This window comes from Giraffa tippelskirchi, chromosome X (genome assembly GCF_054371585.1).
Source record: "Giraffa tippelskirchi isolate mGirTip1 chromosome X, T2T-mGirTip1v1.2.pri, whole genome shotgun sequence".
Classification (NCBI taxonomy): Eukaryota; Metazoa; Chordata; class Mammalia; order Artiodactyla; family Giraffidae; genus Giraffa; species Giraffa tippelskirchi.
This window is the reverse complement of record NC_137289.1, coordinates 1,568,718-1,582,161: the sequence shown is the minus strand read 5'-3', so window position 1 is coordinate 1,582,161 and position 13,444 is coordinate 1,568,718. Positions and strand designations below refer to the sequence as shown.

At 53.9% G+C, this 13,444-nt stretch overlaps 1 protein-coding gene across 8 annotated transcripts; it reads left to right on the top strand.

The window, feature by feature from the left end:
* Positions 1-1,450: 1,450 nt before the first annotated feature.
* On the top strand, positions 1,451-11,463 carry CCNQ (cyclin Q). 8 transcript variants are annotated; one of them, XM_081564500.1, is made up of 7 exons: positions 1,451-1,709; positions 3,330-3,520; positions 4,465-4,648; positions 6,213-6,345; positions 7,801-8,028; positions 8,789-8,824; positions 10,966-11,463. In XM_081564500.1, exons 3-7 carry the CDS (start codon positions 4,479-4,481, stop codon positions 11,053-11,055), a joined length of 657 nt encoding a protein of 218 aa, XP_081420626.1. In that variant the 5' UTR covers positions 1,451-1,709; positions 3,330-3,520; positions 4,465-4,478; the 3' UTR covers positions 11,056-11,463. The 8 variants fall into 8 exon arrangements, with proteins under 8 accessions (XP_081420626.1, XP_081420627.1, XP_081420630.1 ...); XM_081564501.1 differs by lacking the exon at positions 3,330-3,520 and having other exon boundaries at positions 1,451-1,705; XM_081564504.1 differs by lacking the exon at positions 8,789-8,824 and having other exon boundaries at positions 1,451-1,705.
* The last annotated feature ends 1,981 nt before the right edge of the window (positions 11,464-13,444 follow it).

Below are 13,444 nucleotides of genomic sequence, written 5' to 3'. Positions count from 1 at the left end.
AGGGTGACTCCTCCAGGACTAGAAGGTCAGGCAAGGCCTTGGGCTTTCTCCTGCGGTGAAGAGGGCCTGGAGGCTGTTATGCCAGGCAGGGTCCCCTTAGTCTTGACCTGCAAGAAACACACTCTGGTGGCTGTTGTTGTGGGCGATGGTAGCCACCCCACTCCCACCAGAGATGTGTCCATTATCTCTTCCCTGGAACCGTGTACATGTGGTCTTATTTGGCAAAAGGATCTTTGCTGATGTGCAGAGTGATTAAGGACTGCAAGTTGCTACCATCCTGGATTAGTCCATAAATGCAATGACAAGTAGGGCAGAAAAAAGAGACAGACACAAGGGAAGAGGCCATGCGACAACAGAGGCAGACACTGGAGTGATGTAGCTGAAAGCCAAGGAACATCTGGGGCCACCGGAAGCTGGGAGACAAAGAAGGATGCTGCTATAGAGTCTCTGGAGGGAGTATGGCTCTGTTGACACCTTGATTTAAAGTTCTAATGTTTTAAGTCACCTACTTTGCTGGTCATTTATTATAGCAGCACCAGGAAACCAAGCCAGCTGGTGTAAAGGGAGCACCAGGTGGGGGAAACTGACTAGGGAGGGGCTAAAGAAGATGAAGGTTGGCCTTAAGGTGGCTTTTTCCTCTCAACCTTCCAAGCTCTCTCAAATGATAGGAACTGTCTGGCTGTATCAGTTACCAGAGTGCACTATCAGCAGCTTGGGGGTCCCTTTGGGGTTATACATCCCTAATGCCTGATGCAGAATTTCCTACTTGTGGAAGACGCGAAGTGTGGGATTGCACTGGGAGCTGGATATTCAATTAACACTCATTGAGCAAACATTTCTTAAGCTCCTCCCTTGCTGGCAGGCTAGAAAGGAGAGCCGCAAGCAGGTCCCCCAGGGATGCTGGGCCCCTGGAAAAGCCTGGCACAAACAGCCCTACTAACTGTCCTCATTTTGTGCACAGTGCTTTCTTCGGGGCTCATCTGTAGGTCTGGGAAACGCTGGAAAAGCCGGATTTGGGTTTTAGGAACACTGACGTTGAACCCCACGTCTTGTCCCTTTGGGAGACACCGTTATGAGCTCTGGTAAGTGCCGCCTCGGCCCCACGCTGGGCCACCAGCCCGGAGCGACACCGTAGGGACTTGTCGCTCAGGCGTTAGGGGGCTTGTTTTTGCCCCCTGGCCCTAGGACTGTAAGCTCCCTGCGCATTGGAGGAGTAGCCTCCCAGGTTCCTGAGGCGGCCTGTGGACTCCCAGAGGTGGAGTGTGAGTCTCCGGGGGCGGGGCCTACGCCTCCTGAGGCGGCGCGGGATGACTTCCGGAGTACAGGCTGAGTGGCAGGGAGAGCGACAGTCTTCTGACAGACGCCTGACAGATGCCTGACAGGGTGGGTCTGTGCGCTTGCGCTTGATCTGGCGCCTGCGCAGTCGGCCGGGCTCGCCTTCAGCACCCTCACCCGAGGGGTGGGGAGGGCTGGCACAGGCAGGGCGGGGCGGCACCTCGGCTCCCGCGGCTAGGACCCCGGGAGCCAGCCGCCACGCGTCTGGACGCCTCTCCTTCCGGTGAGGGGCTCTGGGTCTGTGGGGCGGGGCCGCATGGAGGCCGGCGGCCCCGGGACCTGCGGAGGAGGGGCTGAGACACGGGGCTCGGAGGGGCGGCTGGCACCTGAGTCGAGGGTACACTTCCGAGTGACAAGGTTCATCATGGAGGCAGGTAACCGCGCCAGGAAGAGGGCGGGACGTGGAGGCCGGAGCCACAGTGCTGCCCTTGCGTCCAGCCGGCCCCCAGCCTGTCACGGGAGCCGCGAGCGGAGCGGGTGGGCACGGGCTGCTGGAGTAGGGGACCCGCTTCCCGGAGGAGGGGGACCTGCCAGACGCGGAGCTGGCGTGGCTGAATGGAAGCAGAGACCGGGCCTACCCTGCCGGGGCGGAGGCTCGGCCTGCGGGTTCTGGCCTCAGCCTTGACGCCATGCCCTGCCTCCTGGGCTTTTGGCCATTTCACGACTGGCGCCTAGGCCCTAGGAGAGGATGTGGCAAGGGACTGGCCCTAGCTTAGAAGGTGCCTTCTGACATAACTATCTCCCAGCATAAGGGGGCGCCAGGACTTGGTCACACGAAACCTTCTGGACACGCCATTGGTCGCGCTCCTGACAGGTCCCGTCACAGCGAGGACCCAATGCGCACCCTCCGTTCTGAACCCTGTGCTGTTGGGCGCCCCTGCTCCCAAGGCCACTCCAGTACTCTTGCCTGGAAAATCCCATGGACGGAGGAGCCTGGTAGGCTACAGTCCATGGGGTTGCTAAGAGTCGGACTCGACTGAGCGACTTCACTTTCACTTTTCACTTTCATGCACTGGAGAAGGAAATGGCAACCCACTCCATGTTCTTGCCTGGAGAATCCCAGGGATGGGGGAGCCTGGTGGGCTGCCGTCTATGGGGTCGCACAGAGTCGGACACGACTGAAGCGACTTAGCAGCAGCAGCAGCAGCAGCAGCTCCCAAGGCTGAGGCGAGGAAGCCAGTTATATTTCCGTGCAAACATTGTTTCTCTGTCAAAAATGCTAGGTTGTTTCTGATCTTGGTTACTTTTTATACACCCTGTGGAAGAGGGGTTTGAGTGTTTCCAACCCTGACTAGGCGTCCACTGTACTGTTGAGCGCCTCTGTTCCCAGCAGAGGAGGAAGCCAGTTGTATTTCCATAGAAATGTTGTTTCTCTGTCAAAAATGCTACATTGTTTCCAATCTTTGTTACTTTATGTACACTCTGGGGAAGAGCATTTTTAGTGAGTCTGCTTTCAAGTCAACTAAGCAGACTGGAGAAATAGTTTAAGACCATTAATCCCAGTGGTTTGTACATTTAATTTTCAAAAAGTTTTGAAAAGTGTATAAAGAAGGATGGCAGTGACCCCTCATATATGCCACACATATGCTTGGAAGGTCCATGTAAACCAGGAAAACATGCTACCCTTTGAGGCTCACATGTAGCAATACCACCTCATCTGACATCTCTGAGAATGACAGGTCCCCTGTAGGAACTGTCTACATAGAACTTCACTGTCTAAAGCCAAGTTTAAACCTTGAAATGCTAAAACCTAAGTGCTACATGCTGAAAGCTAATGCTAAAATGTTTGCATATGTCCTTCCTCTCATGTTTTGCATATGCCCTTGCTCTCTGTATGAGGCTAAATACTGGTCCAAAGATTGCCCCATCCTAATCCCCAGAACCTGGGACTGTTACCTCATGAAAGAGATTTTGCAGATGGGATTAAGCATCTTGATGTCAGAGAACTGTCTTAGATGATCTGCTGCACCTGATATAATAACACCCATCCTTAGAGATAGAGGCAGGAGGAGTAGACGGCAGAGGAGAAGGCCATGTGATGATGGAAGCACAGTTAGAAGATGCTGCACTGCTGGCTTTGAAGCTGGAGGAAGAGGCCACGAGCCAAAGATTGCAGGCACCTCTAGAAACTGGAAAGGGCAAGGAAATGGATTCTCCCCTGGAACCTCCAGAAGGAACCAGCCCTGTAAGAGAAAAAACGTGTTGTTTTTAGCCACTTTGTTTATGGTAATTTGCTCCAGCAGTTCAAGGGAACTATTACATCTTTTTAGGTAGAAGATGTTGAACACAATTTTAATGATTATTGGTTGTTCTCCACCTTCCCTCAGTCTGTGGGGTGTCAAGTTAACCTTCCCTTGTTAACCCTGGTCATTGTGAATTTGTTTTAGTTCTGTGACCCAGTGCAGTGATGTCATTAGTAGCTGTCTGAGGGATTTAGAGCTTTTAAGCCCTAAATCAAACTATCATGCTCTGGTTTTTGAGTTCTTTCTGTTCCCCTTTCAGTATCTTGCTCTTCTTCCCTCAAGCCTGGCTGCGGCCATCGATGTTGCTTTTCTCCTGCTCGGCCTGTGGTTGCCTTTGGCAGTCACCCTGCTTCCTTTGCTTGCCTTTTCTGACCCTGTGGACTAGTACCCCAGTGCATCAGGACCTGTGGCATCTGTGTGGCACTCAGAGACCTTTTTTCCTCTTGTCACCTTGGCAGGGTTTTGGTTATGAGCTGCAGAGGTGGGGGTGACCTCTAGTTAAATGCCTCCTCGTGTGGAAACAGACACACAGCTGGTGCTTTCAAGATGTACAGAAAGGGATATGCCAGGCATGAATCAGGGAGAAGTTTGAAGCTTTGGGGGCTTGGGAGAAGTGAGGAACCTGCAGAGCTGTGAAGGGAAGGCTGCACTTGAGTGTGACCTCCAGGGGCTCATTAGCCCGTCAGAGTCTGACAAGCCTGCCTCTAAATTCCTCAGGTCAAGGACCCCGTGGAAGGGTCGGCAGCCCCTGTCAGCTGGGCCCTGGGCTCTTGGTGCTGTCTGAGCAGGCGTGTGCACCCTCAGTGCCCAACTTGGTGGCGCTCCTCACATTTCACAGGGGGTGAGCTCTGGATGAAGCTCTCCCCTATGTGTTTTCTCTTGGTAGGTGTCAAGCTAGGGATGCGGTCCATCCCCATTGCCACTGCCTGTACCATTTACCATAAGTTCTTCTGCGAGATCAACCTGGATGCCTACGACCCCTACTTGGTGGCCATGTCTTCCCTTTACTTGGCCGGCAAAGTGGAGGAACAGCACCTGCGCACGCGTGACATCATCAACGTTTCCAACAGGTAGCGGCTTCTGGTGTCCCCAGGTGCCAGCAGTCAAACTCAGAAGGAGGCACCTGGGTGGCCTTGAACTGGGGTCAGGAGCCCCGGCAGCAGAGGCAGGAGTGAGAGCAGTGTCAGAAGTCTAGGGGCACCTGTGCAACAGTAACTGGGGCCAGGTTTGGGGGAAACCTCAGAGGCCTGATGGCATGCAGAGAGGGGCGGAAAGAGGCTATCACAGGCTGGAGCAGAGGGAGCTTGCAGAGGGGCACCAAAGAAGATTCTCGAGGAGTCTTGGACAGGACTGTTGCTGCTAAGTCACTTCAGTCATGTCCGACTCTGTGCGACCCCATAGATGGCAGCCCACCAGACTCCCCCATCCCTGGGATTCTCCAGGCAAGAATACTGGAGTGGGTTGCCATTTCCTTCTCCAGTGCATGAAAGTGAAAAGTGAAAGTGAAGTCGCTCAGTTGTGTCCAACTCCTAGCGACCCCATGGACTGCAGCCTACCAGGCTCTTCCGTCCATGGGGTTTTCCAGGCAAGAGTACTGGAGTGGGTTGCCATTGCCTTCTCCCTTTGGACAGGACCGATCAAAGCAATTGGGTTCTGGGGCCGTTGTCCTATTTAGATGGTGTGGAAACTGGGTCAGAGTCACCCAGGAGTGTCTCTCGCAGCCCTGGGCCTGAGTAGCCATGCTCCTATTGGGGAAGAATGTGGGGGTCCAGCCAGCTGGGCGGGCTGCACCAAGGCCCAGTGGGTCTGGGAGAAAGCAGTTTCTGGAAAGTTACTGACTAGCGGTGCGTCATAGCCCTTCCAGGAACTCTGTAATCGTTAGGGAAGAAAGCTATTTTGTGCTGCTTCTCTTTTAATAAACAGTTAATGGAAAAGCACTCCCCACCCTGTAAACATGACAGGTTCACAATGTGCTGAGAATGACTGGGAGAAAAAACCAGAGAGGGCACTGCAGGGGGGCAGCCGGAGTCTACCTGTAACGCCAGGGCCCAGCAGGGAGGGCGGTTGGGCACGAGGGGAAGTTGTGGGGCTCACTAATTGGACGTGGGCACCCAGGTGGGTTCTGTGGGGAACTCAGAAGATGAGAGGGGAACTGGGAAGGATGACTCAGTGGCTGAGAGTTCTGATCACTCGAGTGTAAATCCTGTTCCCGTACATCTTAGTGATCTTGCGTAGGTGGGAGTCTTGTAGATAAATAAGGTGTACACAAGGACAGAAAGATCTGGAATGAAAGACAATATGGGAAATACCTGAAATACTTTTATGTTTCTGACTGTGTATCATCCCTGTGTTTAAATACCTTCCCTGGGCACAGACTGAGCGCCGTGGGCATTGTCACCCCCGGGTGCAAAGAGCCCATGTCTTGCTGAGTGCCATGGCATAGCCATTGGGGCCAACACTGGAGGCGGCTTCTTTCCTACCTGGTTCCTATTTTTATCTCCTATGTGGACACGTGGGTGGACCCTGTGCTGGTTGATGGCAGAGGAGCCCTGGTGTTTGTATCTGGACACCCCATGACTGGGGGCTCCTGGGGGCACCCCCTTCCACTGCCAGCCATGTTGTTTCTTTGTTCAGGTACTTCCACCCAGGCAGTGACCCCTTGGAGCTGGACTCGCGCTTCTGGGAGATCCGGGACAGCATTGTACAGTGCGAACTGCTCGTGCTGCGGGTCCTGCGTTTCCAGGTCTCCTTCCAGCACCCGCACAAGGTACGCGTGGCAGGGGTTGGTGGAAGGGCAGCAGTCACTTATGGTTCCCAGCGGCATGAAAGTCTTTGCTCTTTATCCGGAAAGTGCAGTCACCTGAGCCCGGAGCCACATGGGGCCCCGAGGAGGCTCAGCGACGCTCAGGCGGCCTGTCTTGTCCCCACTCCCAGGGTTCTCAGGCAGCTCTGATTTCAGCTTCTGCCTTTCTGCCCACTCGGCTGTGGCCGAAATCTGGGATCCGTGTGCCCTCTGAAGCCTGTGCCTGTCCCCAGACCCATATAAGTTGTGTGTTCACTGACCCACAAAAGCAGAGGCAAGGCCGGTTTCATGACCTGCTGGAGTCTCTGTTCCTGGGAGTTGCTGCTCTGCCTCATGGCTCACACGCAGCTCATCTGTGCAGAAAAACCCTGAGAAAAGCCGGGTCACTGACTTCACTGCTAGGAACACATTCCTCCCAACAGCAGAGCTATCTCAGAAAGCAGCCCTGCAGCGGACTCCTTTGGGGGCCTGAGGCTTCATGTGGGCAATTGGTGGGTGGACTGCAGAGAGAAGGGGGAGGCACTGTGATATGGGCCTCTGCACTGTGATTTTGTCTCTTTCCCATTGGAATTTTTGACGAGTGAGTTGTAGATTTAGAAGGAATCAGAAGAAATAGCCCAGCCTCCCCAAATGGCATTTTGCAAAACTCGAATAAATACAAGATAACAGTCAGGGTGTGGGCACTGATACAGCACTCCTGCCCAAGTTCCGGGTGTTGCTTGCTTGTCACGTGTACTGGTGGCCACTGCCTGGGTTAACGTATGAAACAACTCGGTCACCACAGAGGCCTTCCTATCGCTCCTGTTACTATCTCTTCCTCCTACCACCTCCCTGATCCCAGAACCCATGGTGGAGATGCTCAGCAGTTGTGGTTTGTGTCAGTGCTCAGTGCAGGGCTCCCCTCCCCATGGGCTCTAGGAGAGTGTGTGTTCAGGCAGAACAGCCGAGCTGGAGGACATTCAGAGACTTGAGCCCCCCCCCCCAGTGTCCTGTCTCTGGCTGGCCCATGGGGGCTGTGGTCTGTTCTGCAGATCAGGCCACTGTTTCTGGAGCTTTATGTTTAAGCTGGGCCAAGGGGAGGAGCAGCATAATTGCTGATGGTGTCTGGAGCAGGGCCACATTGACAGAGAGGCCCAGGCAGGTTTCAGGAGCTGGGTTCAGAGGACAAGAGTGGGCAAAACCGTGGGGACCTGGGGTGGGGGGTAGTGGGGGTGGACCTGGTGGCAGGGTGAGGTCAGGCCTGTGGAAGGCACTGGGGCTTTTTTCCCCAAGTGACACAGGGAGATGACATCTGATCTGTGATGTATACACACAATGGCAATTTAGGAGAGAGAGGCTGGCAAGGGGAGGGCCTGCAGGCTCCCGGGTAAGGAGGCAGGTGATGGGGGGGCTGCCCAGCTGACTGGCATGTCTTTGCAGTACCTGCTCCACTACCTGGTCTCGCTTAAGAACTGGCTGAACCGTTACAGCTGGCAGCGGACCCCCATCTCTGTCACCGCCTGGGCCTTGCTACAGGACAGCTACCATGGAGGGCTATGCCTCCGCTTCCAGGCTCAGCACATAGCCGTGGCAGTACTCCACCTGGCCCTGCAAGCCTACGGCGTCGAAGTGCCTGCTGAGGCCGAGGCCGAGAAGCCATGGTGGCAGGTGAGGTGACTGCATTGGCATGTGTCCCCCCCCTTTCCCCTCCCTGAGGACCTTCAGCAGTCCCCACACCGGGTGTCAAGTGTCTTTGTAGTAATTACCTGCAAAGAAAGATACAGGCTACTGGGGAACCTTGACGTTTAAAAATATCCTGTCGCCATAGCCTAAGCTGGGCTCTTCCCCCTTGATATTGTGGATGTTTGGGGGGGGTCACGCTGGGCACTGTTGGGTGTAGGGCAGCATCACCAGCCTCCACTCGCTGGACACTGTGACAACCCAAGTGGTGTCCAGACATTGCCAAGTGTCTTGGGGTTGGGGGGGGTCACCCCTGGTTGAGAACTACTGAGCTCAAGCAAGCACTTTTATTGTAACTCTGGTGTCACATCTGAAGTATCGGGGGTGCCCTAAAACGACAGTGGCTGGTAGGTAGGTAGATAGGTGATAGATACAGAGATGGATCAGTGATGGGTGGATAGCTGGATGGATAGATGTTAGAATGGGAATGTCGACGGATGATGGATGGGTGGGTGGATGAATGGATAAACAGAGGAGATAGATGACAGTCCTCCTCCTCAAGACTGGCTGGACCCAGGGAGCAGTTTATTGAGAGCTGGGTCAACTGTGTCCACCAGAAAGGCTGCATGCAGTCCTAGCAGGTTTCTCTTGGTAGTGCCACCATTGCTTAAAATGGGATTTTGAGATGATTCTCTGTTTTTCCTTTCCCATGCTTGAAATCCGCTGTTCCTTTCTTCATGAAACGAAGCTCATTGTCCCTCCTCGTCCTGGAATGAGATTCCATGTGAGCAGACTTTGAACTGCTGGAAGACTTCCCCTCTTTGTGCACCACCCCTCCCCTGCGAACCTACAGTGGCTGCCTCCCCCTTCCGGAGCGCCAGCACCCCCCACCCTGGGCTGCCCTTCCTTGGAGATAGGAGCTGCTCTCTGTGCTTCATTGTCCTTTCTTGTCTGTCTGTCCTTCCCCCTCCCCTGAGGCCAGGGGTCTTGTCTGTTTCATCAGTGACCCCAAGCCCAGCGCCTGGGCCTGGCAGGTAGTAGGTGTGCAAGTGTCGTTGAACAAAGGCATGTGTGGCCCCAGCCTCAGGCCGGATGTAGCCTGATGGCAGTTTGGGGGGTGGGGGGAGCCGGAAGGGTGGCTGTGGACAAAAGCATTGCTCCATGCTGGACTTCTTGGGACTTCCAGATCATGTGACCCCCTGCATTCCCCCTCCATTGAATCAGGTAGCGGGCCTCTTTTCTGAGTGACACACTTCCCCTGGGCGAGCCTACTTCTCTGGGTGGCACAGCCACGCTTCCCTCGTTCTTCACTCTCTTTGGGTGGCTCTGGGCTCCGTGCACTGGAGCCCTTGGGCCTCCTCTGAGTGTGTGAGGGCCACTTACTTGCTGATGAGAGATGCCTCCTGCTTGCGTGCTCCCAGCTGCCACCTCTCTGATGCCACTTATCTGCTCTGGGTGGGCTTCCCATGCAGCTCAAGAGACTTGACATCCCCCCTGTCTGCCCTTGGGTGTGGTGGCGGTGGTGGGGCAGCCCTTGGCACCCAACTGTGTTGGTCCTCTGTGTGGATGACGCTCCAGCTCTAAAGCAGTAGTGAGTTGTAGCAGGACTCAGAATTTCCATCCTTTTTAAGGCTGAGTGCCATTCCATGGTACGGCTGGTCTGCGCCATGTTAGTCCATCCTCTGTGGATGGACTCTTGGGTTGCTTCCAGATTTTGGCCCTGGGCTACTTTTTAATGGTCATTTCTTGGCTTGTGATCTCCAGGAGCATTCAGGTAGAGGATCCTGACAAGCAAGCCCGTGTTTCTGAGATACACATTTTTCACCCAGAGTGCAAGGGTGGGAGGATGGCTGAATCTTCCTGAGCTGGATGGGGAGGGTGGGTTTTTTTCCAGGTCACTGTCTCCCACCTGAGATGACAGCCCACGATGGGTTCAAACTTCCTTGGGTGTCCATGCATCAGGGGAGACTCAAGTCCAGCTTTTGCCCCGGCTCAGCTCCAGACCTGGAGCCCAGGCAGCAACCCCCGGGCCTGGGGGCCACAGCATCCAACCAGGGACTTCTTGTTTTGCCTTTTACTTCTGGTGTCATCAGGGGTCCCCAGGAGCACCCTTAAGCTCCTTGTGTCACTGGGAGGATTCCCAGAGTTCAGAAAAGCCATTATACTCATGGTCATGGGTGTCAGGGTTAGTTCTGGGGAAGGATGCAGGTTGAAATCATCCAAGATAAGAGGAATGGAGGTAAGGTCCAGGAGAAAGCAGGTCCAAGCTCCCAGGTCCCCCTATCATCAGGCAGGGGCTAGAAGTCCCTTCCCAGGAGCAGGGCCAGGGCCAGACCTTACTTGGAAACAGGCAAGGTTACCCCTTTCATTTGGGCCCCTGGGGACTCACCTTGCAATTTTGTAAGCTCTGTGGCACAGTCAAGGGGCAGTCTGAGCAATTTCCTGTTGGTCCAGTGGTTAGGACTCCATGCTCTCACTGCTGGGACCTGGGTTCAGTCCCTAGTCAGGAACTAAGATCCTTCAAGGCAAGTCTTGCCACCAAGAAAAAAAAATGAGTGGTCTGGCCCAAGCTAGAGAGCAGGTCCATGTGTTCCTCAGGGGCTGGCCTAGGGTGGGGTGGGTCCAGTCTATTTCTGGAAATAGACCCCCCCCAGAAACCATGGAGCTAAGAGCCTGGGGTGGAGGGTAGGAGCCTGTTCTCTGGGCCCAGCTCTGTCACCAGCTCCCCACGTACCCAGGACAAGTCCCCTCTCCCGTGTGAGCTGGATGATCACCAAAGCCTCTTTTGTCTGGAATGGTCTCCAATAGCAGAGTCCCCATGCCGTCCCCACTCCCGTGTACTGTGGTTCTGTGCTTAGTGGCAGGTGCCTTGTTTAACCCAGAGGGAGTCTAACCAGAGCCTGTTTTCCTTCTCCTCCTTTCTAGGTGTTTAGTGAAGACCTTACCAAGCCAACCATTGATAACATTGTGTCTGATCTCATTCAGATTTATACCATGGACACAGAGATCCCCTAAAGCCCTGGTCCAGGCCTCCCCAAAGAGAAGCCCGGGACGCTCAGCGGCCTGGGGATGGCACCGCCACAGGGCCGTGAAGGCCAGCCCCCAGAGGACCAGCTGGGAGGGCTGGTGAAGGCGATGACTGTCCCCAGCAGCCGTGGTCGGGACAGTGACGGGAGTCACGCCTTCAGCGGGCAGGCTGAGAGTGTACCGCATGGGGTGGCCCAAGGCCAGTCACCGCGTCTACATTTGTGCTTTGAGAGGACCTGACTGCCGTCGAAGAGTGACGTCATCGGCAGGAAAATCTAAGAAGCTATGGCACTGTACCCCTGGGGATTTTTTAAAAGCCAGATTTATAGAAAGTATGAATGAATGTTCAACATAGATGGAATTTTATTTTGTGTAATAAAAGATGATGGAAATCAACTGAGATGCCTGGTGTTTGCTCTGTAGCCTGTGCTGCCCTGGAGGTCTGTGGGTACCATCCAGACTCAATTTCTCCTCAGAGGCTCTCCAGGTGGAATTGCCTTTCCTACAACCTGAGGTGCCAAGGACAGGCCCTCCACCACTTCCAGAAGGGCAGGATGACACAACTTGTGCCCATGTCACAATGGAACCCCCTAGAGGAGCCCACATGACCTTCTTCCTCTGCTGGGATGCTTGCAGGGCTTGGCAGTAATTCTGCTTGGTGAATGAACTTACAGTTTGGAAGGAGGGGTTAAGGACTCGCATTTGAGATCAAGAAATCTAGATCTGACAAAAACGTATCTAGAAAGTTACAGATTTTTTTAAAATGCCGAGATGGTGAATCTAGATGCAGAGTCTACTTAATCTCCGGCCCAAATGTCCTCCCTGGGAGACAGAGTTCAGGCTCCACATGTGCTGGTGGGACCTCCATTCACCGTGATAGTGTGGGGTCTGGGGGACTGTCCCAGGCACTTCACTGCATTTCCGAGCTTGTCACCCAGGGAATGTGGGCTCTGGACACTGGCCACCGTGCCCTCTGGCAGCCACAGGTGTGGGAGCTCGTTGGCATGCCTGGGGTCCACTGGGTCAGGGGCATAAGGAGGAGTCATACCTGGGTGCTAAGTCAGACAGCAGGGCTCCCTTGAGTTACGAAGTTACTGTGTTATTTGGCTTCAGGGTGAAGGATATAAGTCAAGGTCCCCTTTTCCACTTTGTCCTTCCTTTGAGGACAGAATTGGTGCCCAAGCCCAGGGCCTGGGCTCTGAGAGTGGATGGTAGAGGGTGAGGGCCTGGCTGGGCTCTGAAGGCGGCTTTGGCTTTCTTGCCAGTCCTTTCCACCTTGTGCTTTCTAAAAATCACCTTGCCTCCATCACTCTCTTCCTCCCCACAGGCTGAGTGTAGCCCCCCACCCTGGGACTTGCCTGACATGCGTTGACGAGCTCTGTCCTTGTTGTGCCCACCCCAGCTGAGAGCCACAGAGCTGAACTGGGTGAGCTCTGGGCTGTGGGGCTAACAGCAGCCTCTCTGGAGGTTTTGTGGCCCCAAGTTTCCTCTCAATGATTATCACGTATCAGGCAAGTTCCTTTGTCTCAATGGGACTCAGTTTCCCACTGTGTAAATCAAGCAGGTTAGACCAAAACATTTCAGAATGTGATGGCTATTTTAACTCCCTCGACCCACGTGTGTTATCTGTCACACTGCCCTGGGGACTTAGGGGGTCACTAAGGGTTTGTCTGTGTTATCATTGGAACAGAGGTAAGGAATGGTATTGGGACATATGTAATGCTTTTGGGAAATGTGTGACATGGACAGCTCTGCTTTGTAAGGACAGTTTGGTCACACAATATGAATTAAAATCTGGTGCAGAGAGGTTTTCTTTTGTTTGCTTTGGCTTCCTATTACTGAGGCTTTGTAAAAGATAATAGGGATTAAAGAGATATGGTCTTCTGTCTTTTTTATTTTAGGTTCAAAAAGGTCAGTAATGAGAGATGAAGATTTTCTAGAACCCCAGGCCTCCGGGAACTTTTTAGTCCAAAGCACATCTTAATTAAAGTGATAAATCCTTCCTTGGCCTGTCAAGCTAGAGAAAGGAGGGGGCAAACCAGGTCATCAGAGGGGCTCGGTCCATCTCTCCCTCTCTTCTTTTGCAGCTGGGATGGGGTGTCTGGTGTCCCCCAAAGACATGATCATGTCCTAAGCCCCAGAACCTGCTGAGATGGGACCTTATTTGCAAATAGAGCCTTTGCAGTGTCATCAAGTTAAGATGCGATCCTACAGGAGTAGGGTGGCCCTTGTGCAATACACCTGGTGTCCTTTCTGAGAAGAGAGAGACAGACACATACCAGGTGGAGACACAAGCTCATAGGGACAAGGCCCCATGATGATGCAGGCAGAAACTAGACTTATTTGTCTATAAGCCAAGGACTGCCAGTGATGCCAG